General features: G+C 37.1%; 1 protein-coding gene across 2 annotated transcripts; it reads right to left on the bottom strand.

The window, feature by feature from the left end:
• GOPC (golgi associated PDZ and coiled-coil motif containing) lies at window positions 1-26,208 on the bottom strand. Of its 2 annotated transcripts, XM_041423744.1 has the most exons (9): window positions 25,826-26,208; window positions 12,991-13,155; window positions 10,727-10,750; window positions 7,256-7,431; window positions 6,816-6,981; window positions 5,467-5,562; window positions 4,526-4,690; window positions 3,641-3,821; window positions 1-3,118 (listed from the first exon to the last, which is right to left on the bottom strand). In XM_041423744.1, the coding sequence occupies exons 1-9, from the start codon at window positions 26,093-26,095 to the stop codon at window positions 3,000-3,002; spliced, it is 1,362 nt and encodes a 453-aa protein (XP_041279678.1). In that variant the 5' UTR covers window positions 26,096-26,208; the 3' UTR covers window positions 1-2,999. The 2 variants fall into 2 exon arrangements, with proteins under 2 accessions (XP_041279678.1, XP_041279679.1); XM_041423745.1 differs by lacking the exon at window positions 10,727-10,750.
• Window positions 26,209-26,214: the final 6 nt, after the last annotated feature.

A 26,214-nucleotide genomic window follows, 5' to 3' on the forward strand; every position in this document is an offset into this window, starting at 1 on the left:
TTTGATCAGAGTTAAATTTATTGCCGTAAAGCACTTTCCTTATCTTACATGCTTTTAATTAACATTGGTCCCAGATGCCAACAAACACTGTCCACCTTTAGCTTAAAATACAATTGTCTTACAATTGAAGATTTTAATAGGAAAGGAATTATATACCAAAAAAATTGAAAAATTATCTTTAGAATATTGTTTTATTTTTTTAAGTAAAAATATATATACACACGCAAGTAAACTGTTTTACACTTTAAAAAATAAAAATTAAGTCTGAACACTGACTTTCCTCAGAAATTCTTCCAAGTCTAACTCATTAAGCCTCTGGGAATCAACAGGACTGAGTCTTCCAGTTACCGACAAAGGGGAGAATACACATTTGTCCATTGAATCTGGAAATCTCAACTTGCAAAACTTTTCTCAGTTTAAATATTAATCTCTAAGCATTTCAGTACAATTGCAAATAAACCAGTATGTTAAATCAGGTGGTAACAAGTACAGCATAAGTGGAGACAGACTGTAGTGTCTGAGTGAAATCCTCCCATCCACAGCTTCCTGAACAAAGATTATAAAAACTGCTGGGAAGGAAATCTGGTGATAATTTACTGTTACCTGATATGTCTACTCCCAGTCATTTTCCTCAGCAATTGTTCCTTCTGTTGGTCTCATATAGAGATAAAAATAAAGAAGAGCAGAGAAAAGGTCTAGCAGATGAAGAAGAGAGCACAGCATCACGTGAAACTGGCAGATGAGGAACGTTAGGAAAGTAACTCTAGGAACATTCTTCCACTTCAGGCTAAAACTGATCAAATGCATTGAACAGAAAATACAGTGCACCATGAAGTAAGGAAGAAAAAATAAATTAAAAATTTCATCTTTCCCTCAAATAAAGGGAAACTGTACAGGAAAATTGAATGTCTTTTTAAAAAGTTACAAGAGTAGTTGGACAAGTCTAATTTCTAAGAACTGCAGGAAGATTCCACAGCAATGATTTTCAAAGACAAGATGACCACAACTGTCTCTTCCTGACAGAGAGGACATTGTGTGTTCCAGGCCACAGACAATTTCAGAGTGCACTCTGCTTGAGTAGCTGTGGGAAAAACACAAATCTGGATGCAAACGTTCTGGCAGTGGATTCATCTGCTAACACACAGCCAATGTGTCCTTAAGTTTTTGAAGCTTCAGAAAAAGAAACATGCCTGAGGACCTGTTTCTTCTTCACACAGCTTTATTTTTAAATACTAGTTTCTGTTCGGTGAAAACTGTACAGCCTTGACTATTTAAAAAACCTTCAACAGTATGCTGTACGACAAACACTAGTATAAAAAATGAACCAAATAATGTTACTCCACTGAGTAAGTGAAGCTCACGCACACGCACACACACACACAAAATGACCGTGTAAATAGCGAAGTTAAGGGATTTATAAATAGCAAAATCTTTGAATAAAGTATATACATTTTTAGGCATTTTCTATAAACATATAAATATATATAGTGCTCCTAGAAGAGACAAGGTAACTGTGTTCTACATCACAACTTAGAACATAAGATTAATTGATGTTACTCTAAAGGCCTTTGAGGTTTTTTCTTATGTATTTATATCCTACACAGTTAACACTTGCAAAGATATCTTTTCACATTAGTTCCACTTTCAATGTACAAAACCATTTTATGTTACAGTTCAACAGCCTGCAGAGCAGTGAACAGGAAAGATGGCACTGCATGCTGAAATACTAAGTGTGAAGAAAATGTAGAGCTTGTCTGTGGAGTGTGCTGCACTTCAGCAAGAGCTACAAACGAGCATGAGAAACTGCTCGAGACACCACCCTCAACCTCGCCACCTGCAGACACGCCAGGGGCCTTTAGATGCACACCAATAAAAAACTATTTTAAGATACACTGCTCTCACAAAGGGAGTAACATTTTGCTTCAACAGTAAGACAATTATAGGTTAATAGGACGGCCATAACATAACACAGATAGGGCCAGGCACCGTATGACTCTGAGAACCTCCTGTAAAGTACTGTGCACTCAACTTCTACTTCCTTAAGGATTATTTGAATGTGAAATGAGTATGTTCAGTACCCATCAAAAGCACTCATCATTTCATAAGGTCAAGCTAACGATGACCAATTCAAACAACTCTGTATTAGCAATAACCATATCCATTCAAAAACAAATGCTAAATTGATGATGCTCAGAAAAAAATACCAAAGGGCTCACATTAATTGTGAGTAAATTTTCAACTAATTTCACTTTTAAAACCCCATACTACTCTGTTTAACTACTTTTGGAGCAGGTTTCAAACGGAACAAATGGCGGTGAATTTAAATAAAAACAACAAATGCAAAAATCTCACTCATAAAATTACCATGGGTTGAACAATCATGATTAGCAAGCACTCCACTGCTTACATGGGTTTTGATAGTCTTTGCTCAAATACAAGCTTTCACCTTTACTAGTCTGAGAAAAAAAAAAGTGTTTTTTAAAGTTACACTTCAACAATCCTAAATACAAAACACATGGATGCAATGGAACAAGTGTCCCCCCCATCTGTCTAGGGTTAAAGAATGTTTCACACCAAACTGAACATCAGCTGTCCCTTTAAAACATCAGAGGGTCAAAATTAGGCCTGTCACTCATTATTCTGCTTCCTTAGGGACATCAATGAGATTAAAAGTGGAACGTACTGAGGTTATCCACTTTAAAAATCCCACTCTTTGGTGGGACTACTCTTTTATTATTAAAAGAAATTCATTTCACATGCTGGGTGTTCGATAACTACTGTATGTCACGCAAAAGACAGTTTTCCACATTTAGAATTGCTCACAATGAAGCCCTGAGGTAACTGCCTTTTTTCCAGGCAACAGTAATACAGTTCCTTTTGACATTTAATCATCCTTTTACAACCTATACTAGTATATGCAACTTTAAGCAGTCAATATTGATTATCAATTGCTCCCAAAGATGGGATCAGTCCAGGTTTTGCTTTTTTTTGGATAGTTTTTAGGATAATGACTCAGCAGAACGGGCTAACTTGGGTGCAGTGTCTTCTAAAGAAGCTTCAACTGAATTCCCCAGGTCTCCATTTTCATGTCCATCAATACTTGGCTTCTTATCAAACACTGCAAGTTAAAAAGAAAATTTATTTAAGGAAAGAAGCAATCTTGGGAAGGACAGATCAGTGATCCTTGTTTCAAAAGCTGCAATGTTTCCTGAAATGACTACTAAAATTAAAGCTGATAGGTTTTTAGCAGAACAGAGCATGGCAGGAAAATAGGAACTGTTTCTTTGCTTTTCTAATTTAAAAAATGTATCTGAAGAAGTCACCAGCATGAAGTGTTAAGGGGAATTAACGACTCCTAGTCAGAAGTAGGAAAAGATAAGAATAAAGTTGAATTTCAGCCTTTGGGAAAAGATGACCAAGAAAAAAGTTCATAAGTTAATTCAGTTAATTCAGTTGTATCTAAGTAAACCAGGCCAAACAGTGAGGGACCAACCAGACGAACTGACAATCTATTAGTAGGTTAATTGAATTGACAGCAGATTAATTTCACAATGTACATAAAAAAAGTATTTTCCAGAAATTGGTTTGCATATTGAGACTTCAGAATTAAACTGCATGCAACACATTTTAGAAGGTTTACCTTGTGAGGGTTTGACATCCACATTTTCATCTTTCCTATTAGAACTTGAATTTGCACCTCCTTCCAATTCATCAAGATACAAACGGTAACGGTGTCCACTCTCATCCTCATATTCTACATTTTCATCATCCGAATCAACTTCTGGAGCAACATACACTACTTCAAATTCGATTTCACCTCTCTAAAATGTAGCCAAAAATACAAAATTACTGACTACTGCAGAGCTACCCAGCAGGATTACCAAGATGAGGTAGGTTACTAAAAAAAATACATTTTACTGTTGTAAACATATTTCTGTAAATTCAATTCAGTTGACACTGATTCAACTGTGTTGAATATTTTGGATAGGTATCTGAGTTAAGTTTATACTGACTAAATTAGAACAGCTCTATAGCTAAGCTTTACCAAAACTACCCAAATTTCTTATATGCCAGTACATTTCAAACAGTGATTTTTAAAGAGGAAGTTTTCTGATAAATTAGGCACACGTGTTAATTGTCGGAAAATGGGATGCAAATCAGGCAGAAGATTCTGGACCACAAAGGATATGAGAAACATTGTTTGGCTGGAGCTGTTCAGTCATAAGAATAAAGCATATGTCAATAAGTATTTATTCTTGTGGGGAAATGTAATAAATTGATTTTCATCAGCCTTACTGAATAATGATTAGCCAATACATGTTTAACTGAACAACTTCTGACCCAGCATTTCTCTCCTTAAATTACAAAACATAAGAGGATTAAGTGTAAGGTGATAGAGCCTCAAGAATCACTGTAGCTTAGCATTACACTGTACTTAAGAGGAAACATTAAAATTCAAGGTTATTCAAAAGGCAGAACACAGGAAGCATCTAAATGTGCCTATGGATAACAGGTTCAAACTGACCTGTTGGGAAAGAATAGTTACAGCTTCTTTATGCTTGGCATCTCTTAGATTAACTCCATTTACTGCCAGAATAGCATCACCAACATGCAGTCCTCCACATCGATCGGCAGGCTGCCCAGGATGGATTTCAGAGATCAGTATTGGAACACCATGCTCCTTCCCACCCTATTTAAAAAAAAGACCAAATTTTAATTAACTGAGATGCCTTTTAACATAAAATTGACATTCTGATAGTAGCTCCTAAAGTGCTTATTTCAACTTCTATTTTAGAAAATTAGAAATCATTCTTCAAACAAAGAATGTCTAAGAATGCGTGAGCTGCCTCCCTTAATTCTTCTCCCCACAGAAGAATGGAAAATTTTGAATACGTACTCAAAGTCAAAGCACACAATTCTGAATACTAATAAAACTATAAAATCATATACAAACTCATGAAAAGCAGAAAACCTCACTAAAAAAACCAGGCACCATATTGACTTGCAAGAAACAGTATTCGTATTTTGAATAAAAATCTAATAGTCAAAATTTTCCAAATTTGTTGTAAAAAGTTTACACCGCTTTTGTTAGGTGGGAGATGCCAATACAGATATTTTTTAAAAAGTTATAATCACAACAGCTAAGCCTTGGAAGTCAGGTCTCTGATTGTCTCTGCTCTTCTAAATATTTACACCTGGAATTACCCTTGGCTAATCTGCTTAAGTGTCTATACCCTACACATAAATAAAAATCCTAAGTTTAACATAAAGTAGCAATTATCTATTTCCTAATCTATCAAAATGGGTCTTGAAGTTCTGTGACCATAGTGACCATAGTTATGGGTTTGTGTATGCTTTTTTCATTTGTTCTAACCACACATTTACTGATCCATGCATCTTACAGAAGTAGGAATACAAACTTGAATTGCTGCTTCTATGTCATAGAAAATAAATGCAAATATTTACTGTGATTGAAATTCCTAGTCCTTCATGGTCTTCTTTAACTAGCAAAACTTTTCTGATTGGACCAACACCTTGACTCTTCTTTAAGGCATCAGGATCCTGGTTTGATAAAAAACAAACATAGCACAAACATAAATGTGTGAACCAAAAACTGATGCATTTCAGCATTTTGGGTTTTTGTAATTATATACAGGCAGTGTTATGAGCAAGAGTTTTAAACTAGCTCCAAGCAGGACAAACTTACAGTGCCCCTTTACAAAAAGAGAGTGGTATCAGAAAAGATTCTTCATTATGCACCCCTGATGAGAATAATTATTCAGATTACTTCACTGCTGATTAGTGCACAACACAGAACTTAACTTCAAAAGAAGGAAATCAACCACATATTAAAAACACTAAGAGACCACATGAAGGAGTGCTGATCACTGCTGAAATGCTATATGATGTAAACTCATCTTAAAAGTAACCAAATCAGAGAAGATGATGTAATATACTCCCAAGGAAGAGATTGCTTGCTCGAGTTTATTTTTACTGTAATAAAAATAAACCACACCAAAAGCCATTGAACACAAATCTAAAAGAGAGACTAAATAAACCAAGATTTGTTTTTTCCTTTTGTTAAGTCACTGATGCCATTATGCATACCTTTAAAATCACAAATACATGTGTCCATCAATGTTTTATATGCAATTAGCAACATAAGCAGTAAGACCCATCTGACCAGCTAAGGTATTTAGAATAGCTCAAAGCAAAGCACTTTGCTGAAAATGTCTGGTTTTCTGTACTGAACACTGGGGTGATTGACAGGACATGCGCCATGTTGGATGAGTTTTACCAAAGATACCCATAGTGAAATGCTGTTTAAAGGTTTTATTTTTAAAAGAACATTTAAGAAGAAAAAAAACCCAAAAAACCACAAATGATTTTTTTACAGAGTGTCAATTTATCTGGCCTTTTAAGAAAAGAAATTAAAATACATTTCAGTTTAATCTAATGCTAAAAATTTTATTCTTGGTTTTTGTAAAAAAGTTAGATCCGTATTTTGAAACCTAGGTTACAAAATTCTGCTTTAAAGTTGTATTTATACACATAAATATATATATTTATATCAGAGGCTCAGTTTTCAAAAGGACTGAGTGCTCCCTGGTAAATCAAAGGAATTGTATCATCTTCCATGGTCATTTAGAGGGATGTTCAACACGGAACTGTCCTTTCCTCCAACATACAAAAGGACAACACATTTACAAGTGACATTTGAAAAAAACTCAACACTGAAGTGAAAACAATCACAAAGATGAAGAGGTAATTCATATCTGGAAATCATGGAGGAATGGCTGATCTTTTCAACTTACATGTCCTGGTGGGGCTTGCATTGGTCGTTTGAGATCGTTCCGACCTCGACAAGCTCTAATGACAGTTTTGTGGCGGTGAAGGTGTATTTCTGCTTCCAGCTGGTTCCACAGCTTGTCGTGAGCAGGTCCTTTCATATCCCGGCCCAGCAACTGAATCTGCTGGACTCTACACAGTGACAAAGAGAGTACAACAATGTTGCATTACAACAGGAAAAGCAATGCACAGTAGGACTCATACACCTCATCCGCCTACAGCACGTGATCACGCAACAACCGGCGCAAGAACCCTGGGGATTTTTGCTCTTCCTTTTGTTAATTAACTGGAAACATGAGGCTTTTCCTCCTTAGTCTTACCCTTGAACCTGCCTCTGGGGATGCAAAGGAAGGAAACAACAACAACAAACATGTTATGCTAGGGGACATGGATTGACTTCACATACCTTCCAGCTAGTTCCTTATCTAAATACTTGGCTGCCAATCTTGCTCCATAAACCTCAGCCTGAAGCACAGCTATGTGTCTACGGAGGGCTTCATTCTCCTTCCTCAGCAACTTCACCTCAGCTTCCAGTTGAGCTTCTTTGACTTTTTCCTTCTTGTTAGCTTCAAGTTCTCTCTCCTTCACAATGACAAAAAAAAAAAACCCAACCAAAAACAAAGAAAAGAATATTAAAAAGCTTTTATCCAAGTTAATAATAAAAGAACACTTACTGTTTCTACACACACAATCTGAAATTATTTTCCTGTGTACAAGACATGCACGCAGTAAAAGAAATTAAACAAAAAACAAAGCAGGGACTCTGGCACTACAGCTAGTGGTTTGCATACTATCCTACACAAAGGTGGCAGAAATTTAAATAGCCTGAATATCATCCTTACATTTTCTTGTCTTGCAAACAGGAGATGGAAAGTTAAGCAATACTATTTTCAAAATTAAAGAGTAACCATGAAGCTACTAAATATTTCAATTTAACTAAATTCTTTAACGATTCTTAGGATGATGATGACATGGAAACGTAAGTCTGCATGTCCTTAAAACGACAATTATTTTCATGCAAACAACCAAGAAATGTCCAGCCAGAGACATTTCCAGATAAGAGTCTGAAGACCACATAAATAAAGCCAAGGATTCTACACATGAAGATGCCCACCCTGACAAAACCAGAAGAAAATTAGTGCAAAATAGCTCTGTTAAAAAAACCCCAAACAACAACCAAACAAAACAAAAACAAAACACACATTAAAACCACACTTTAAGCAAGCTATCGCCCTGTGCTTCACCCCCTGAAAAACGAATTATGGAAATATAAATTAGTCCCACACTGCTCCATCCCAAATGTACACAAATTGCATAGTCATTACCTTTTCTAATACCCAGCATACTGGTGCAAAAGGAATTAGATTGCTAAACTACAAAATCTACTTTAAGGAGAGTGTGCTTGATAACTTGTGTCTTTTATATCTTGCTCTGCACACCTTTTACAAAGCAGGAGAAAATCCCCACCACAAACCAGGAAAATAGTAAAGATACAGGGCCTACTACTGTTTCCTTTCAAAACCAGCTGCCAACTGAAACAGCAATAAAAACTAAGTTCACCATAATGCATTTCTAAAGGCACCTGGAATACCCAAAAAACCCCGTTCTCTGTGCCTGTACCAATTACATTGTTAAAAAAATAAAACCAGGTAGTGCTACTAAAGAAGCAACAGGACAGATATAAAATTTTACAGAACTGGCAAGACAAATCTGTTATCAAATCGTGCATATGCTATTCACTATTCCAAGACTGGACATAAAACCATTAATATGGTCGATATCACCACATTTGAGAAACTACACAAAATTGGTCCTTCCAAATGGAATTATTTTCACAACAGATATATGGAAGCATTTACTGACTTTGCCAGAAAGTCACCTCTGAATTTGATAGACTCTACTGTCTCCCTCATCTGTTAAATACTTTTATCAGTTTAGAAGAACAGAGTACACACATATGTACGTGTTGGTCACGAACTACCCAGCACAGTGCTCAGGAGGAGCAGCTCAAAGATAGCTTGAAATCACTGGCATTTCACTTCCTGCAATTCCCATGATGCCCCATCTTCAGATCAAGTTTGGCTCCATAGGCATGTTAGAAAACATGCCACACAAAGGCACTTCTGGTCTCTGGCCTTTGGGCTGGGGTTGTCCTGTGCGAATGACTCTGCAGCAAATCTCTTTCTGAACTGCAGGATCACACCTAAGCCAGGAATTGTGACTAACCTACATTTCAAAACAGGAGTTTCTAAGATTATACCAGTCCTTTTAACTATTATGTTGGTCTTGGGCTATTTTCTTTACAAGAATTCAAGAGTGCCACCATGCTGTGCTGTCTCTGCCACGCACTTGAGGAGAAAGAAGGGTCACAGTTCAGACTTAACATCTGTTTTACAGTAGCTACAAAGTCCATATACAAATACAGTGTTCCTGTTAGCTCTGTTCCTGTTGTTCCTGTCAATATTGCATTAAGGTGATCTAAATAGTAGTATAGGCTCCCTGTTTGTCCACTTTTAGAACACCTATTATTTGACAAATACAAAAATACAAGATAGGTATTAAGATAGGCGTATTGCAACCTCCCTCAGAAAAGTGAATTGCTGAAGTGACCAAAGATTCTTGATTACACCAGCGAATTTCAAGCAGCACATTTTTACAGTATTTATATAAAATAGCCAGCTTAAACACCCTCATGCAGACTCAGATTTTCCATTGATTTTCTCTGAATTTGGTTTGTCATTTAAATTAAACAGGAAGCCAAATGTTACACTTCTACACAGAATCACTTTTATTCATGCATTTTAAATGTTACACCTAAAATACAAAAATACAAGGGAAATGCAATCCCATAATAGAAGTGTTCTCTTCCTATTTTCTCCATTATTATGACTACTCTTTTATGACACAGGTGAAAATTACACCCAGAAACCAATCTTCTATGGACTGTCTCCAACTGATCACCACATGAAATAAATAAAAAAAATATTAAAAGATTTGCAATACAGAATTTCTGAAGATGTCCTGAGAGAGCACGTCCTGTTTTGAATGACTGGCAAAAGATTTGATGAAAGTCTCAAAAATGTTTAAAGAAATCAAGAAAGTTAAGTTACAGAACAGTTTCATGCTTTCTAGTGTTCATAGTATGGCATGGGTTGTGAAAACAGAAAATGTATTTTCTGTTGGTAATATTAAAAAAAAAAGTTACAGCAAGGTTGAAGACTAAAGCTTACAGTTACCAGCTATTCTGTGGCTTTTCAAAAAACCAAATACTGAGTAATGATAACAAAGCATGTAACACAATAAAAGTAGAAAAGCTGTTTAAAAACCTTTCAAGTCTATCACTGTGAAAAGATAAAAGTCAATTTTGCTTCACTTTTTATTTATATCTGTGTAATTGAGTTCATATGCTTTTGGCTGTTAAATCAGTCAGTAAACCATATTAAATCATGCCCATGACAAAAATAAGGGGAAAAAAGGAGAAGTTGACATGATTTTTTAAAATACAACATGCAGAATACTTCATATTACATTCATAGATGCGTACAGTGTTTATGCTTTAGCAATTGTATAACCTTAACAGTATTTGAGAGACTGCCAGAACAATCTTTCAGAATGTCAAGTTGCCAGATATCACCCCAAACTATCTGTAGCAATAATAAACAGAATACATACGGAATTAGGAAAGAGGGCACCACATCTAGAAAAGAAAAATTAAAATGCAAAGGAAATTCTTTACACAGTATCTTTCCAACTGTTGAGATGAAGGAACAAGCCAGATCTGTTTTGCCAGTTTCTGAGGCCAACATATATATAAGTTGTTGCACAAAACAAAAGCACTGCTTAAACATTAAAAAAAAATGGCAATCAGCATACTTACCATTTCATCCACAGATAGGACAGACTTAAGACAGAAGAAAAGAGTTCCATAATTAGAGAAACAGGCAATAGGAACTTCAAGAAAATGCAACAACATAAATTACTTAGCCCAAAAGGACTTTACCAGCAGACTGCATATTTCATCAGATGGCACAAAGAACAAACACACTGCTACTTAGCAACTATTTTGGAATTTTGTAGTGAAATTTATTAAAAATCTTACTAAAAACTTAACTTTAGTGTAGTACTGAAAATAATACTTCCTAAAATACCAAGAATCTCTATAAATAGCAAAATAATGCAATATACATAAAAGAATCACAGAAAATCCAGTCTGTAATATAACATTATACAGGTAATAGATTTTTTTCCTTTCAGAAAGAACAACATAATAGAAGTTAGAAGAAGGACATAAAGGACAGGCAGAAGTATCAGAAAAGGCATCAAGTAAAAAACTACACAAAAAAAATTCAACCAGGCAACTTCATACTCTCACAAAGAGTTATTATGATTGCACTAAGAAGATTCCCCACTCCTAAAAATGGACTTGGCCTAAACTACACAATTATCAATTGCTTAGCAATCTAAACATTTTAAAATATCCTAGTTCACCACTGTGTACAGTTCTACAGATTACAGGGTATACATTTATGCTAAGAGTCTAAAGAGTCTACATACAAAATAAAGAGTAGTATCCCTCAAGAAAGCAGGAAGTCAATTAATTGAGCTTTATTTCCCCATTGCACATTCTGTTGACACAGTTCTTCTGTGCCCTCAGAGACCTTCTGATTGGCAGAAGGTCAGCACAACAGTTTCATTTACCCAAACATCAGAGGTCCCATTTTATTGTCATTTAAACAGCCTCAGTTTCGCTTGTTCTAGCTTTGCAAACTTTCATGGCTTTCTTTATCTAGAAGAGTTTAAAGTTGGGCTTCTGTCCATTAAAACTATGAATTCCCTAAAGGCAAAGTAAAATAAACTCAAAGCACTAGTCCTCGTATTTATAAAAAAGAAAAACTAAAGGAAATTAAACAGATAATATCAGTCTAAGCTGTTAATAAAGTTCAATTTCAACACAGATAAAACTGAACCAATGTATGTAAAATGCTTTTATTGTCACCTGTGGGAAGAAGACTGCTGTCAATAGCATGGAAATTTAATGTATCTTTAGAAATCATTTATTATAAGGTAACAAGAAACAAAATGCTTAAAAGTACTAGTCTGTGTGTGAGTCAGAAGCTAAGTCAAACTACGAAAATCTGGGGACCAAAACCACTCACAGTGATGTGTTAACTTAAAAAAATTTCTACATGTAAACCTGCAGTCTAACACTTACAAAATGCTGGTGATATTTAACTAATGCTTGTTTAAAAGCAACAAGAATTATTTACAGCTCTAAATAAACTTCACCATACTGTAGCCATAATTTAGTAGAGAAGAAATTATGTGTGGACAATCCAGAAAATGTTGCTCTTATACTGCATATACAACTATGTAGCCCTATGAAGACAGCTCTAATCAATTACAGCTTTTGAATCTGAAACACAAAGAATTTGGGTTACTCCTGTTGTTCAGTGATTAGCCTAGGCATCCTTTAAAACTTATAGTCTACTACTGTGTTTTATTGTACATTAATTAACGGGACAAAATAGCAAAAGAGACTAATCTAATATTCCAAGTATGTTGGGAGTAGGTATTTGCAACCAAACACAGACTTGGATTCACACCAACAGTTAGAAACCACATGTATACAATACTACTCTCCTGTATTTTTTAATTTACCAAATCTTAGTATTAGAGCCTGAATTTGTGGAGTGGCTAGTAACAAGGCAGTCTATACTTGGGCTATCAGTCAATGCCAACTAACTGCACAGATTAATTGCTGTTATCTTTTGGTGGGCTTTGTAAAGGTCTGAGTTTTAAAAAAAACATGCAGTCTACTGAGTGCTTCTATCAAAACCTTCTTCTGTTATCTTTTGCTTAATAAATCACAAAAACATTTTATTTTTTTTTACTTTCAGAAACCACTAAAAATTGATTATTTAAAAAAAAAAAACTTCTTAAATCCTTACTCTTTATCCTGATATTATTAATCTTATTTTTAATGGTTGCTAACAACCAACTACAAATGTTACTTAAAAGCAAAAAAGTTAATATTTTTAACATGAGAATTTGTAATCAGCTTATTCACACCTTCCAAGGAAGAACTTCAGCCAGGAGAGGAAGAAGAGTAACATAATCCCACATTCAAGCTGCCGTACTCACCAGTTTTGCCTTAATAGCCCCAGAGTCAACATTCTGACCGGTCTTGGCATGTAGCTGAAGCTGAACAGCGTGGAGCTGCAAAAGCTGATCGTGCACTTCCTTTTCCAATACTGCTTTCTCTGCCTGTGTTTCTGTCAGCTCAGACTTCAGATCAACCAGCTGTGCCTGTGGAGATACAATCCATCATAGTAATGAGAGCAAGGATTAAATGGGGTCACCAGAACTGTGACACATAACAGCACTTGCTGGTACAGGGATGCTGCACCTGGTGGAATACAGGTTAAGAATACCTGCTGTCACACATTCCCAGTAGCCCAGCTTTAACACTGGATCATTTGCAGAACTTTCTCCCCAGCTTGCCACAAAATTCATGCAGCCACAGACCAGCATCAAATGACCATATATCCAAGAGTAAAAACAGCTGAGCTTTCCTCATGCAGACAAATGCATGTGATGCTGGTGTTCACTCCAAACCAAGGCAACAGCATTAAACCTATGTAGGATTTACACCCATAGCAATGTAAACAGAATTTTAAATTGTAAAATGATCAAATCTTACTGAAAAAAAATTGCTCAAAGTAAAATGACAATTATTTATCCAATGCTGAAGTCAAATAATCCTACTTACAGCTGGTCTATTTTCAACTGAAAATATTTCAGAGTTTAACTGAAATAGCAAATTAGTTGGATAAACCAGAAGTCATGAAATGCCCCTAAAATGCATATGCAGAAAACAAGAAATAGTTATTAACTCTTGAAAAAAGTGGTTTTGAAACATTTTAAAAACAGTTTTCATGTAAGGTTTATTTACAAAGCAGAAATCTGTAATGAAAGAACAAACATTAACATGTTTACAAAGTTACTTATTATCTAAGTTCAAGTAACATTTTGTAAGATAAGCTACATTTAGATAAGCTTTAAAGCTACTATTTGCCAAAAAAAAAAAAAAAAACCACGGAGTATGATTTCAGGGGATTTTTAGGTAAATTCCTAGAGTACATTTTTGCATCCAAAAGATTTGGAACTAAAGACCAAAATGAAAAAGTGACTAATTCTTAAAAAATGCCCTCTCATTATTAAACCAGGGTATTTTAGGCATTTTAACAACATTATACTAACATTCAAATTTACATTGAAACTCAAGTTGCAAGGCAACTTGTATAAAACGTCTGTCTCTGTTAATGAAAAAAAAGCAGAAAGGATTTGACTATCAAATCAAATCAAAGGGGAGGATTTACTGTGTCTAACTTCAGGTACACAGTTTAGATGGAGAGCCTCCTCAAGCTTCCAGAGTAATTCAGACACCAGCAGGCACTTCCAGAGGTGATTCAGAGCACCCAGGGTGCAATTGATGAAACGGATCAAGCCAACCTCCAGCATGTGGCTGCCAAGAACAATCTCCCCTCCTGCCTCTTGGCTATGCTCTTTAGTCCCACATCTCTGGAACTGAACACAACAGAACAACCTCCCTTGAGGCAGAGCCTCAGCAGATCAGGCCAGCACTTAGTTTTTGCCAAAAAAAAAAAAAATGGAGCTGCATGCATTTTCACCTTCCAACTGCCAGAATAGCAAAAAAATAAAAAAAAAACTTCAAAAAGTTGCAAACCCTTGCAAGAACTCTAAAGCAGAAATTGCCTTTTACAGTAAGATGATATTTAAAACACTACAAAGCCAAATAATTTCAGAGAAATGAGTTACTTACAAAGCTGCATTGCTGTCCCCAGTGACCAGCCACAGTTAAAGTCTCTGCTGTGGTTTACCCACCTTCTAACAAAAGCAGACACACACCTGAACTAACACAGCAAATGAAAATATCAGCAGCATAAAAGCTGATGATACAGTACAGAGCAGATAACAAAGACCTTAATAATGAAGGCACAGTTGGACCCAGTCACAATTTCACATAATAACAATATTTTGTTATTATTACATACTGCATATATTAAGCCTATTTAAAAAAATAAAAAATAAGACCACTACTGACCTACTCCTTTCTAACAGCTGACATGCTGAATTTATCTACTCTAATTCAAAAGACCTGCAGAATGGCAAAGTGGCAGAACAGCTAAATTAGACCAATTTAATATTTTCCAGCCTCACCTAATAAGTAATGGCAATTGGAGTTCTGGTGGGAAAAAAACCCCAAATTTATTTCCCTGTGCAAATAACGAAGCAGCAAGAATGATGGCTACCAGCTTTGTTGGGTGAATGAAGCCCCAAACGTATCAAAAAAGACTGTCAAACATGTACTAAAAATTAAAAGCAGTACTCTGCATACAACCTGACATTCAAATTCATATCCTGCTGTTTTAATCACAGAATGGCCTGGGTTGAGAGGGACCTTAAAGACTTGGTTCCAACCCCCCTGCTATGGACAGGGACACCTTGCACTAGACCAGGTTGCTCAAAGCTCCATCCAACCTGGCCTTGAACACTTCCAGGAATGGGGCACTCCAGACAACCTGTTCCAGTGCATCACCACCCTCACAATACAGAATTTTTTCCTATTATCTAATCTAAATGTACTCTCAGTTTGAAACCTCCCCCTTGCTTTGTCACTACATGCTCTTGTAAAAAGTCCCTTTCCCATCTTTCTTGTCCCTTCCCTCCAGTTACTGTAAGGATTGAATAAAGAGCACAAAATAAAAAAAAAAACCAGCAAAATGAGTAATGATAAGAGCATATATAATGGAATTAACCTGTTTACACATTATGAAAAGTCATAAATCTATCCCCAGGAACCGATGCAGGCACAGGAGTCACACCAAAATGCAAACACAACAAGCTACTCTCACATCCTGTGATTTACTCCTATGAAGGTTGACAAACCTTTACATTACTTCACAGAAGTCCTGCCATTCTCAGCTCAGCCAGCTCACTTAATTTTCCTTGATATTGCTCTTACTAGCACCAAATTCCCCAATTAGTTATAAAGAAAACATATGAAAAGACTGTTGGAAATTCAACCTCTCTATCTTCAATTTTGGAAGCTACTCAGTAAAAGCCAGGGATGGGGCAGAGATAGCAGATGAAATCATGAGCACAAACAAGGACTATCAGTAAAGCCATTCCTTCCCAGAGCACCATTCACTGCATGAGGCAAGGGCACTGCAGAAAAAGATGGTGCCAGATAATATTATATTTCTATAAACATAATAGGATAAACACAAGGATAAACTAATGCTGCACAAGCAAATGTACTAATCCTTTAATCTGGATGCACTGTCCAACAAGACTGTCAGAGAGAGATGGCCATGTATTCTGGTGGTCACCTGCAACTACCCTAGAATTTGCAGAGAAGTCAGCTGCGGGCAGAAGTTACAAATATCCAGCCACAGGAGACCATTGAGCTTCATGGTTAGGTGAGTGCAGAAAGAGCCACCAAACAAAAACAGAACAGAAACTTTGAACGGGGAACAGTGAGGGGCAGAGGTTGAAGAGAAGCTAACGTGTTGACTTGCATAACCTCCTCTTAACTGTAACTTGCTGATTCAGCCCAAAAAGGAACCCTTCTGGGCAGAACACAACTGTGCAGATCAGCAATTACCACTCATCAGCAAGCACCACACTGCAAGGTTACACCTCAGCTTCTCTCCTGTGTGCCTCTGCTCCAGTCAATGCACAGCAAACAGCACCACCAGACTGTGGTCATGGAAGTAGGATTTAATCATGAAAACCTACACCTACACGAATCAAGCAGATAGGACATGAAACTACTGCTTCAGATTATCACCACAGGCTATTTCTAAATTCTAAATAGAAGTCTACAATTCAAATAAACTAGAGATCTTGGCCAAATTCATCAAATAGCAAAATTCAACATTAATCTTCCACACAATCTAACATCCAGATGATACCAGAAAAATAGTTTTTAAAGGCTAACAAAACATTTAAGCAATGTTGGGACATACTTTGTCATTTATCAGGTGGTTTGTATTTCTCAAAGGTCTTACAGCTATGAAAATTAAATGCCAATTTCAACTGAAATAACTCAAGAATTTATAAACTACTCTTTTTATTCACATAGGAGATAAAAGAAATCATGGCATTAAGCAATTAATATTTCTTCCACAGAACATGTCAAAAATTTTAAAAGAATAAAAAATCTCTAGACAAAAGAGCCCATACATTGCCCTATTTTTAATCCACAGTTCTTATTTCTGGTTCAAGCAGTTACAAATTATAAAAAAAAAATTAGTTTGTTACATTATCTTACACTCAGTATGTATTTTAAGCTGGCAATAAAATAAATGTCATCTTAAATGCTAGGGTTAATTGCATTTATAGTCATGGAGTTCCTGAAGTCTTAACTAGTGTTTTGCATCAGGAATCTTAGAACAAAATATTAGTATTTAACTCTCTTACAATCAATTTATATAATATTTTTCATATGATGGTCTGAACTCTCATTGGTACATTTTTCACAGAAAAGTGACCATTAGTTATTCTAACAGAATACTTAGAATAACTAACCAAAAATAATTTAATTCTATTAGATCTCAGAGACATACTCTAAGTTTATACACTGTAAAAAACAAGAACATAGATCTTGCCCTGGGCAGCTTACAATGTAAAGACACCAAGGAAGGGATGAATAAATGTAACAGAGAAGTACAAATACAGCTGGGTATTTTTGTACAGAAGTGCACAACAGGAAGCAGCCAGATGCTAAAACCACAAGTTACATATGACTGCTCAGAAGCATCACTGCTTGAATGAGGCACTAGAAGATGGCAATATTGCAACCCCTGAAGATCTAAAGCATGAGGGGAAACACACAGAAACTGAGAAAACTTCACAAAGTGGGATGAAGGTAACTTATGGTTACATACTATGGTATGCATACCTACAGGAAACAACCTCTGCCACTGATAGGGAAAGCAGCTGCAGGGCGGTGAGGGGCAAACTGAGAGATGGCATCATTAGACAAAGTAACAACAATGGGTTTGGCTTTGGGAAAAGCTTCTTCATTTTCTGAGCTATCATTGCAGTAACTTCTGCAATATGGACAAGAGTTGCATTTGAGCAAATAGATACAAAAGATATCTATGACTTACACATTGCCCAAAGTGAAGCCAAGCTGAATGGGGAAGCTGGGTCACAGCCTGCATACTACTAGGGCAAGACAGCAGCATTATTCACCACAGCAAATAAAAATGAGACCAAGACCTCAATCAACTCAAAGTATAATGAATGCACTTCTTGATATAGGAATTTCTAGCTCAAAAAAAAAAAAAAAAGTCTAGACATAATTCAAACATAATAGAAAACTCACAGATTTTTCAGCAAAGGGAAGCTAGACACATACAAAAGGATCCATTAGCAGCCTCAAGTGACTAGAAGTCATAAGGCAAGAACTCATCAAATACCTTTAGTTTTTGTTTAATTTCAGGCCTTTAGCATACACCTTATTCATTCTTATGCCAAGCCTTCTAAACTCATAAAAACTGAAAACTGCCTAGTTTCTAAAGATTTTTTTTCCCACCATATAACCTCTGATTGCCAGAAGCTAAAAGTTCATTCAGAATTTTTTAGTTACCTAAATAAGGCCATCTAGAGCCATCTTTTTATCTGTATGTACACATTTCTCCCTATTTCATCCTTCTTCCCTGTTGACTTGAACAGAATTAATTTTCAAAATACAAATGAATCTATTAAAGTGGTAAAGGTGTGTATGATTAAAGTTCCTGCAGCAAACAACGTTTACACTAAACAGCTGCTAGTAGGAAAGAGTGACAGATTAGTGCCCTTTCAGAGGGAGAAGTGGGAAGAGTCAAATCTTTAGCTAATTTATTTGTTTAATCCTCACAGAGACCGAAGCCGACAGCCTAGTGTATAGGCAGCACACGTGCAGTTCTGAGCTAAAGACTGAGCTGCTGTCTCGTGTCCAGCCAACTAACCAAAAACTGTAGGGATGAAAAGGCAAAGGAAAGGATGCTGCGATGTGGAAACTCCTATATCATGCAAGAGAACAGGAACTGCTTGAATCAGAAGGTCTTAGTGACTTGGAAAAGTGCTCAACACTTCCATTCCCAACAAATCACTATATTACCAAGCTCCATTGATTCTGTCACTAATAAAACACCTCTGGTGTACAGATATATATATTTAATAGCTAATTTTGAAGGACAGGTCCTTATGTATCTTGCTTTGGGATCAAACCAAAATTCACAGCCAAATCAAGTTTATGAGGTGCTTTATTTCCTCAGCAGCATGTCCTTATGTAATTTAGACTAGACTCCATCAAGTTCACCAACATATGCATTTATGTATTTCAACATTTCACTCCTGATCAGGACTATTAATCTTCTGATTTAAAGGCTGCAGGACCCAGGATCAAGAAACACAACAGAGCGCACTACAATGCTCCAGTTACTCTGTGGCTCCTGTACCAGCACATGCACAAAAAAGCAGTACAAATATCAAGATATGACGCTAGCATATTTGCTTATCATTTCATTCTGGAGGCATTTTTTTTAAAGACAGAAACGTCATTTAAAGGCAAACGCAGGTAGAAAATAAAAAACTTATAATTATGCTTTACAAACAATGAAATCATTATTCCTTAGTGTTCCCATAACATTACACAAGTGCAGGACACAAAAGTTTTTCAGAACATGACAGCTGCAGCTCCTACAGCCTGCAGATACACACTCAGACACCAGATAAGCAACAAGGACAGAGCCTGGCCTGCACAGCCCACATACTGCCACGTTTTCATGGGGTCCCCTTGCATCAGCCCCTTGATGTGAAGTAGCCAGAGCTCTTAATTATCACATTTCTCTAATTCCTTGAGGAAAGGATTGTCTCCATAATCTGACCAGTATCACTTCACCACTTTGCCTACAGCTCTCCAAAAGACAAGAACACTCTACTCTTCCTCAGTCTTGACTATTCAATTCTTCCTGCCTACTGAGCAGCATTTGCTGCAATTTGTCACACAACCCCATTAAGTTTAATGGACTGCTTTGAATGAGAAGCCATGGAACAGAGCAGAGCCTGTTTAATCTCATGCTGCTCCCTGCAAAGCTAAACAATGTGACAGCACTGCACAAAATGAGTTTCTGAATAGATGATACACTTGGAAACCACATTTTTTATGACAACCCTCCCCCAATTTCACCACGGCCAAAGATGAAAATGTTTCAAGATATTATTGGAAAAGGCTGTACTGACAGATTATTAGATTATATTAAAAGCCTTTACTTCATTATTATTGTACCCCAAAAAGAACCTTTGTGACTTCAATTTTTAGCTAATGCTAAATTTAATAAAACAGTCTTTATCATGTGGCTAATAAGAACTTGAACAACACAATTTATGACTAATGACTCCCTAAATAAATAATGGTAATCAATAGTAGTGCAACTATGTAAGTAGTCTTGGTAAAAATGCAGTGTACGATACTGAAGACACAAATGAATCATAAATTAATTTAATCCACTTTTATTATGTCCCATACAGAAGATAAAGGACATAAGACAAATGAGATGCTGCATTTCTCAGATTCTACTGTAGTCCTGACAAAACATTCAGGGTCACCAAATTAAAATGATGTAAAGCAAGACTCCTACTTTTCTGCCTTCTCTGCAGAAGACCATTCTTGACATGTAATTATCTGTACACTTTTCCTCCCAACAATTAAAGGACAAATAATAATACCCCTTCTTAAATAAAGCATCTTAAAAATCTGGTTTCCATTCATATAAATGGATACATCCACCTACATTTTACCTACATGACTGATCTTTTTCACCTCTATTATTAAAATACTGGCTACTGTTTCTTGCTACTGTTTTATTATGCACTTGACTGTTTTATTCTGTTTACACCTACTTACAGAAGAACAAATCACTTTTTTTTAAAAATCACTTTGCTGACAGGGACGAATTTCTGACTGCTTCACAATGACTATTTTTGTCAGGCTGCTCATGCTTCTTGTCACTTATGAGGAAGACACAAATCAGTTCTTAGAAGTTGTATTGATAGTTTTAGTGTTGTCATTATTTTGAAACCCATACTACCTACGCAAATTAAATCAGTAAAAAATTTAAGAAATATAAACTAATACACTGGTCTCTTCTTACTTTCTTTTTGGTAATTCCCAACAAATGAGACAGAAAAGGAAAACACCTTACCACATACAGACTGAAAATTAATTAGGCGAGTTAAATTTGTACAGAAGTATATAGGCTTCTGAAACAGGAAAATATTAATTAAGTATAGGCATAAATGTAATTAGACAGGGCATAATGATTCTGAGAGAAGTTCTATATATCACACCAATGACAACTGAGTACATAAGCTGACTGGGAAAATGCTTGTAATCTATATTTCCTGAATATGTGAAAAATGCTCAGATTTTAGGATATCAAATTAGCTGGACCAAATCTCACTCCACTGATATTTAAAAAAAAAAACATACTCTATCTAGTACCAACAAATTTCTAATCCAAAAGAGAAAAAGTATTAAAAGTCCAATTAATAAAATAACTACAGGAAATATTAATGACATTTGAAAAAAGTAAATAAGCTACTGCAAATATTCTATATGTATGTATATACATACCTCATATGGACAAAAAATATCTTGGTCTTCAACAAGTGCATTTCTCAACCACAGAATAAAGGAGAGAGGCAAAAAAAAAATCCAGACAAACCTTCCTAAGAAGGTGTATGGTCCTACGTTGACTAAAGTAGTGCCAAACAACAGAGCAAGACTGTACCTCTGCAGTGTGTCCCCCAAGATGGACTTGCATGCTTATGGAAAGTCACCATACACATAAAGCCACCTACATTTAGCTTTTCCAGTTTGCAGTTGGGGTTTTTTACATATGCATCTTCACATTACTCACATCATTCCAGATGTGCTTTAACTGAATAGGTTACAAGTCACTCACAGAAGAATTCCGCTTATAGAACCATGTTCCTCTAAACATGCTGATCCAACTTAATCACGGACATTAAACTACATTTAACTTCTTAGACATACATGGTTTCCTCAGCTTTAGCATATACACAGGCCTAATACATCTGCCAAGATACAGGGTGTGCTCCACCAAACATTCCTTTCTAGCTTGTTCATTTAAAATTGCAGAATCAGATTGGCAGTTGAAGTGCCAGAGTTAAAGTCGAGCTCAGTTTTCACTGGCACATTGACCTACTTCTTTTATTCCTATAAAAGTGCAGATACACAGAACTTTTATTTTTTGAAATGGACATTTAGACAATGCCATAGTCAAATGACAGTTAAACAGGAAAAAAACCCTATGAACTGCTTCAGTTAAACATTTTCTAAAATCTCACATACTGACCACCAGCATGCATTTGCTGATTTATATGGCTTTCCAACAGAGAATCACAAAAAAATATCCTTCAAAATGTCTGTCACCAGTTCTAAAAGACCCAGATCCTTGCTATCCTACTAACAAGATACACTTCTCCATTTGTTCACAATTAAATGAGGCTGATCTTAGAAAAGACAGTGGCTTGTATTTCCAAACACCTTTTTTTTCCTCCTCTTTGACAAGCTACTTAATTCAACTCTGTCCTACTGTGACCAGCAGCAAATTTATGAAAACAAATCCTCCCCCCAACATACCATTACTTTAATTTAAGACTGAAAATATTATTAGCACAGTAGTAGACTTATAAATTTTCACCATCCTAAGCACAATTAAATTTATTTGCATACATCCCCTGTGCATCTGAAATACCTTCAGGCTCCTTCTAAAAATAACCCGGCCCAGAACTGCCAACATATAGCTGCCTCTTGGGAAACTACTGTCTTCCTGGAACACTTCTTTCATTATCCAGAAACATCCTTCATATAATATTTTACCTAGAGTCCTCTCTCTAGCAGTAGATATACAGCAAGATGGCAACATTTTTTTTGGCAAGCCCTACAGCAGGATCATCTATCCAGCAGACCTCAAGCTGTGTCTCTTAAAAGTGATTGTACCAGTCAGAGAATGCGTATTAAGCTGCTAAAGTGGATAAACCAAAGTCTGAACTGCATGCATTTCTTTATTCTTGCCTGCAATGTTATAAGACTCAACAATTTTGATCAAGGAAATGGTATCCACAAACAACAGAATGATATTCATAACTTTTTGTTGTTTTCCTTTATGAAATAATATCATTTATTCAGTAAGACAAGTCCAGTCAAATGCAGCTGCAGGAGTAAACTTAGACAAACTTAGATTCAGCCCAAGTGTTATTTTAATCCAAATAAAGGATTTATTTGTAGTATTTTAGTATTTCTCAACATGGATCTAATTTATTGGCTTAATAAGTGTACCTAACTAAACTATTACAGAGGACATTTTTGTGACTGCAACAAAAGCTTTGTATCAAAATGTACAAACAGTATGAAGTTACAATGGTGAGTTATTAAGAAATGCTTGCCACCTTAGAAGTTACATGAAGTACAGTAACTCACATTATAAAAATGAAGTAAAACCACCAATCACATCCTAAATGCCAGACTGATGTTAGTGATTTCTTTCAAAATACATACCTGTACTCCTCATATTGGTCACTGGGGCTTCTGACTAGAAATCTGTGCACGTAAGAAGACAACACACTCATTTTCAACAGAGCAGCTCCATCTTTTGGAGATTTTAAATGGCAGCTTTCATTTCATGTTTATGAGTCCAATAAACATGAGGTCCTAAAATCAACAACCTTCAAGGCAATACTAAAGTCTTCTAAAGGTCTATTTGAAAGATAAAAACTCCTCTGCATGTGTGAGGCCTAATACTACTCACAGTAATAAAAATACTTTACAAAGTAACACTTTTTATTCACTGCCAAAGCACTCACTCTAGATTATCAGTACCATTTTTATCAAACAATTACCTCAAGCATACACAAAAATAATGCTAATTATTAACGACTGCTAACTGGGCTCCATTGCTCTCCAACTCTTACGAGATTTCAGGCATAGATCTTCAGTTCTTTAGGTGCTCCTGATGATTTTAATTCGATACAAAAAACCCTTCAGGATCTGAGCTGTATCATTTCCTTTCAAAATATTTAAGCTTGAAACAACCTTTCAAAGAAATCCACTCTCTTAAAATAAAGAAAACTCATGTGGTTTACAGGCCTGCACACAACAAACCCCCATGCCTGTGCAATATGCAATAAACTCTGATTGTCTACCATAAACTCACAAATCTCATTTTACTACACTTATACTTCATGAAGCCCACTTTATAGGTTGGTACTGTATATGTGTGTGTAAACATATATATGTATCTCACCCCAATACTGAAACATGTAAGACAGTATATCAACATAAACATCACTACAAGTTTGTGGCGAAATAAAGAATGAGATGAAAAAAAATCCTAGTTTAACGAGATCTTTGTTCTACTCTGAAAAATCCTGCTCCTCTGTAAAGTTCTTGAGCATTACAATGTCTTCGTACCAGGAAGAAACCTGATTAAAACCAAAGAAAATCAACTTACTTCCTACTGAAAGACACACCTCCACAAGAGCAGGTTACTGCTTGAAGACTCTAAGATTCTTTTATTATAATAAGTGTAATACAAAAGACTGAAAGAAGGGAATTCTGTCTATTGAAGCTCTAACAAAGCCCATATTTTCACGGTGTCTCAGAATTTCCCCTCTTACTGCTATACCCTTACAAGTTAAAAGAACAAGCAATAGAAGTCTAAAAAGTATGCCCTGAAAGAGAATGAAGAAAATGGAAGGCTTTAGTCCAGGGAAAAGGTCACTGAGGAAGAAACATCAAAAGCCCTCTAATTGTAATTAAAAGACAAGAGGGCAGATCACATTCACACCTGCTGAGGACACCACAAATAATACCAAAGACACTCAGGTTGGACAGATATAACATGACCATGAAGTTCTCCAGAATCTCCTCCCAGAGCATTCCAGTTCTTTCACAGGTGAAAGGACCTGCAGCCCTGCCTCCCAGCAGCATCAGGACCAGATACCTTGGCTCTGGCTTATTTTCTCCCAGCCTGACTGAAACTGTATGAGGCATGAAGAAAACCTTCCAACAGGAAGGCTAGTTATTATTCTCCTCACAGAATGTGCAACCCCTGCTATTATTTTCAGTTACTAGGCTTAGCAGAGAGCTATTTGATCTGCTTTGAAGTGTGAAGGAACAAGAGGATCTGTCAAAGGCCATCCCAAATCCACTTTTCTGTTTCCTTTACTTGTAAGGAGGAACAATGTCCTCATTTTGACTACTGACTCTAAGCTTTAAGCACCTCAGTCGTGCCTTTGACCCTTCTTTACAAGCTTTTCCAAATTCACAGAATCTAGGAATAAATCAGGCTGGAAAAGAACTCTGGGATCATCAAGCCCAACCTGTGAGCAATCACCACCTTGGTAACCACACTAAGACTCTCCTTAAACACCTCCAGGGACGGTGACTCCATCACCACCCTCGAGAGCCCATTTCAATGTCCAACCAGCCTTTCTGTGAAGAACTTCTTCCTAATGTCCAACCTAATCCTCCCCTGGCGCAGCTTAAGACTCTGTGCTCTCGTCCTGACTCACTGCAGAGACCAGCCAGCCGCATCTTTTGCCAAAGATTCCCGTTTTCAACATCACACAGAACTCCTCAGGCACGCACCGCTCCATGTCGGGAGCCGGAATTATCAAACCCAGAGGGAGGATGGCCGCGGCCAGGCCCGAATCCTAAAACGCGGGGCCTGGCGAACCTTCCTCAGCAGCTTCGGGCAGGGAAGGAGCAGGAAGAAACCCGGGGGAGCTCCCGCTGCCCCCCGGGCAGGGCCCGGCCGCCGCGGCACGTCCGGGGATGCGCGCCCGGCCCGGCCCGGCCCGGCAGCCCCCTCACCTCCAGCTTGTGGTTGATCTGGGACACGGTCTGAGCCTTGTGGCAGAGCTGGGCGAAGCACGAGCTCAGGCTCGTCATCTTCTGCCGCCCCTCGTACGTGATGTCGGCCTGGTCGGGGTCGATCTCGCCCAGCAGCAGGTCCACGTCCACAAACGCCTTGTCGAACTCCTTCTCCAGCACCTCCAGCCAGCGGAACATGGACACGCCGCCGCCCGCCGAGGCCGGGCCGGCCGCGCCCGGACCGCAGGGACCACCGCCCGCCGCCGACATGCTGCTGCCCTTTCCCCTCACAGCGCACTATCCGCACTGCCCGCGCCGCCGCCCCGCAGGACGCGCCCCCGACCCCGCTCCCGGCGCCGCTCCCGGGGCAGCCACGCAGGGAGCGCGGG

Source organism: Onychostruthus taczanowskii, unplaced genomic scaffold, assembly GCF_017590055.1.
Source record: "Onychostruthus taczanowskii isolate IOZ18803 unplaced genomic scaffold, ASM1759005v1 scaffold8, whole genome shotgun sequence".
NCBI lineage: Eukaryota > Metazoa > Chordata > Aves > Passeriformes > Passeridae > Onychostruthus > Onychostruthus taczanowskii.

Coding starts and splice junctions, on each gene's coding strand:
- GOPC (XM_041423744.1), bottom strand. CDS start 26,095: ATGTCGGCGGCGGGCGGTGGTCCCTGCGGTCCGGGCGCGGCCGGCCCG. Junction 10,751..12,990: donor GGGCTATTAAGGCAAAACTG/GTGAGTACGGCA, acceptor TTCTGTCTTAAG/TCTGTCCTATCTGTGGATGA. Junction 5,563..6,815: donor TGCAAGCCCCACCAGGACAT/GTAAGTTGAAAA, acceptor TTATCAAACCAG/GATCCTGATGCCTTAAAGAA.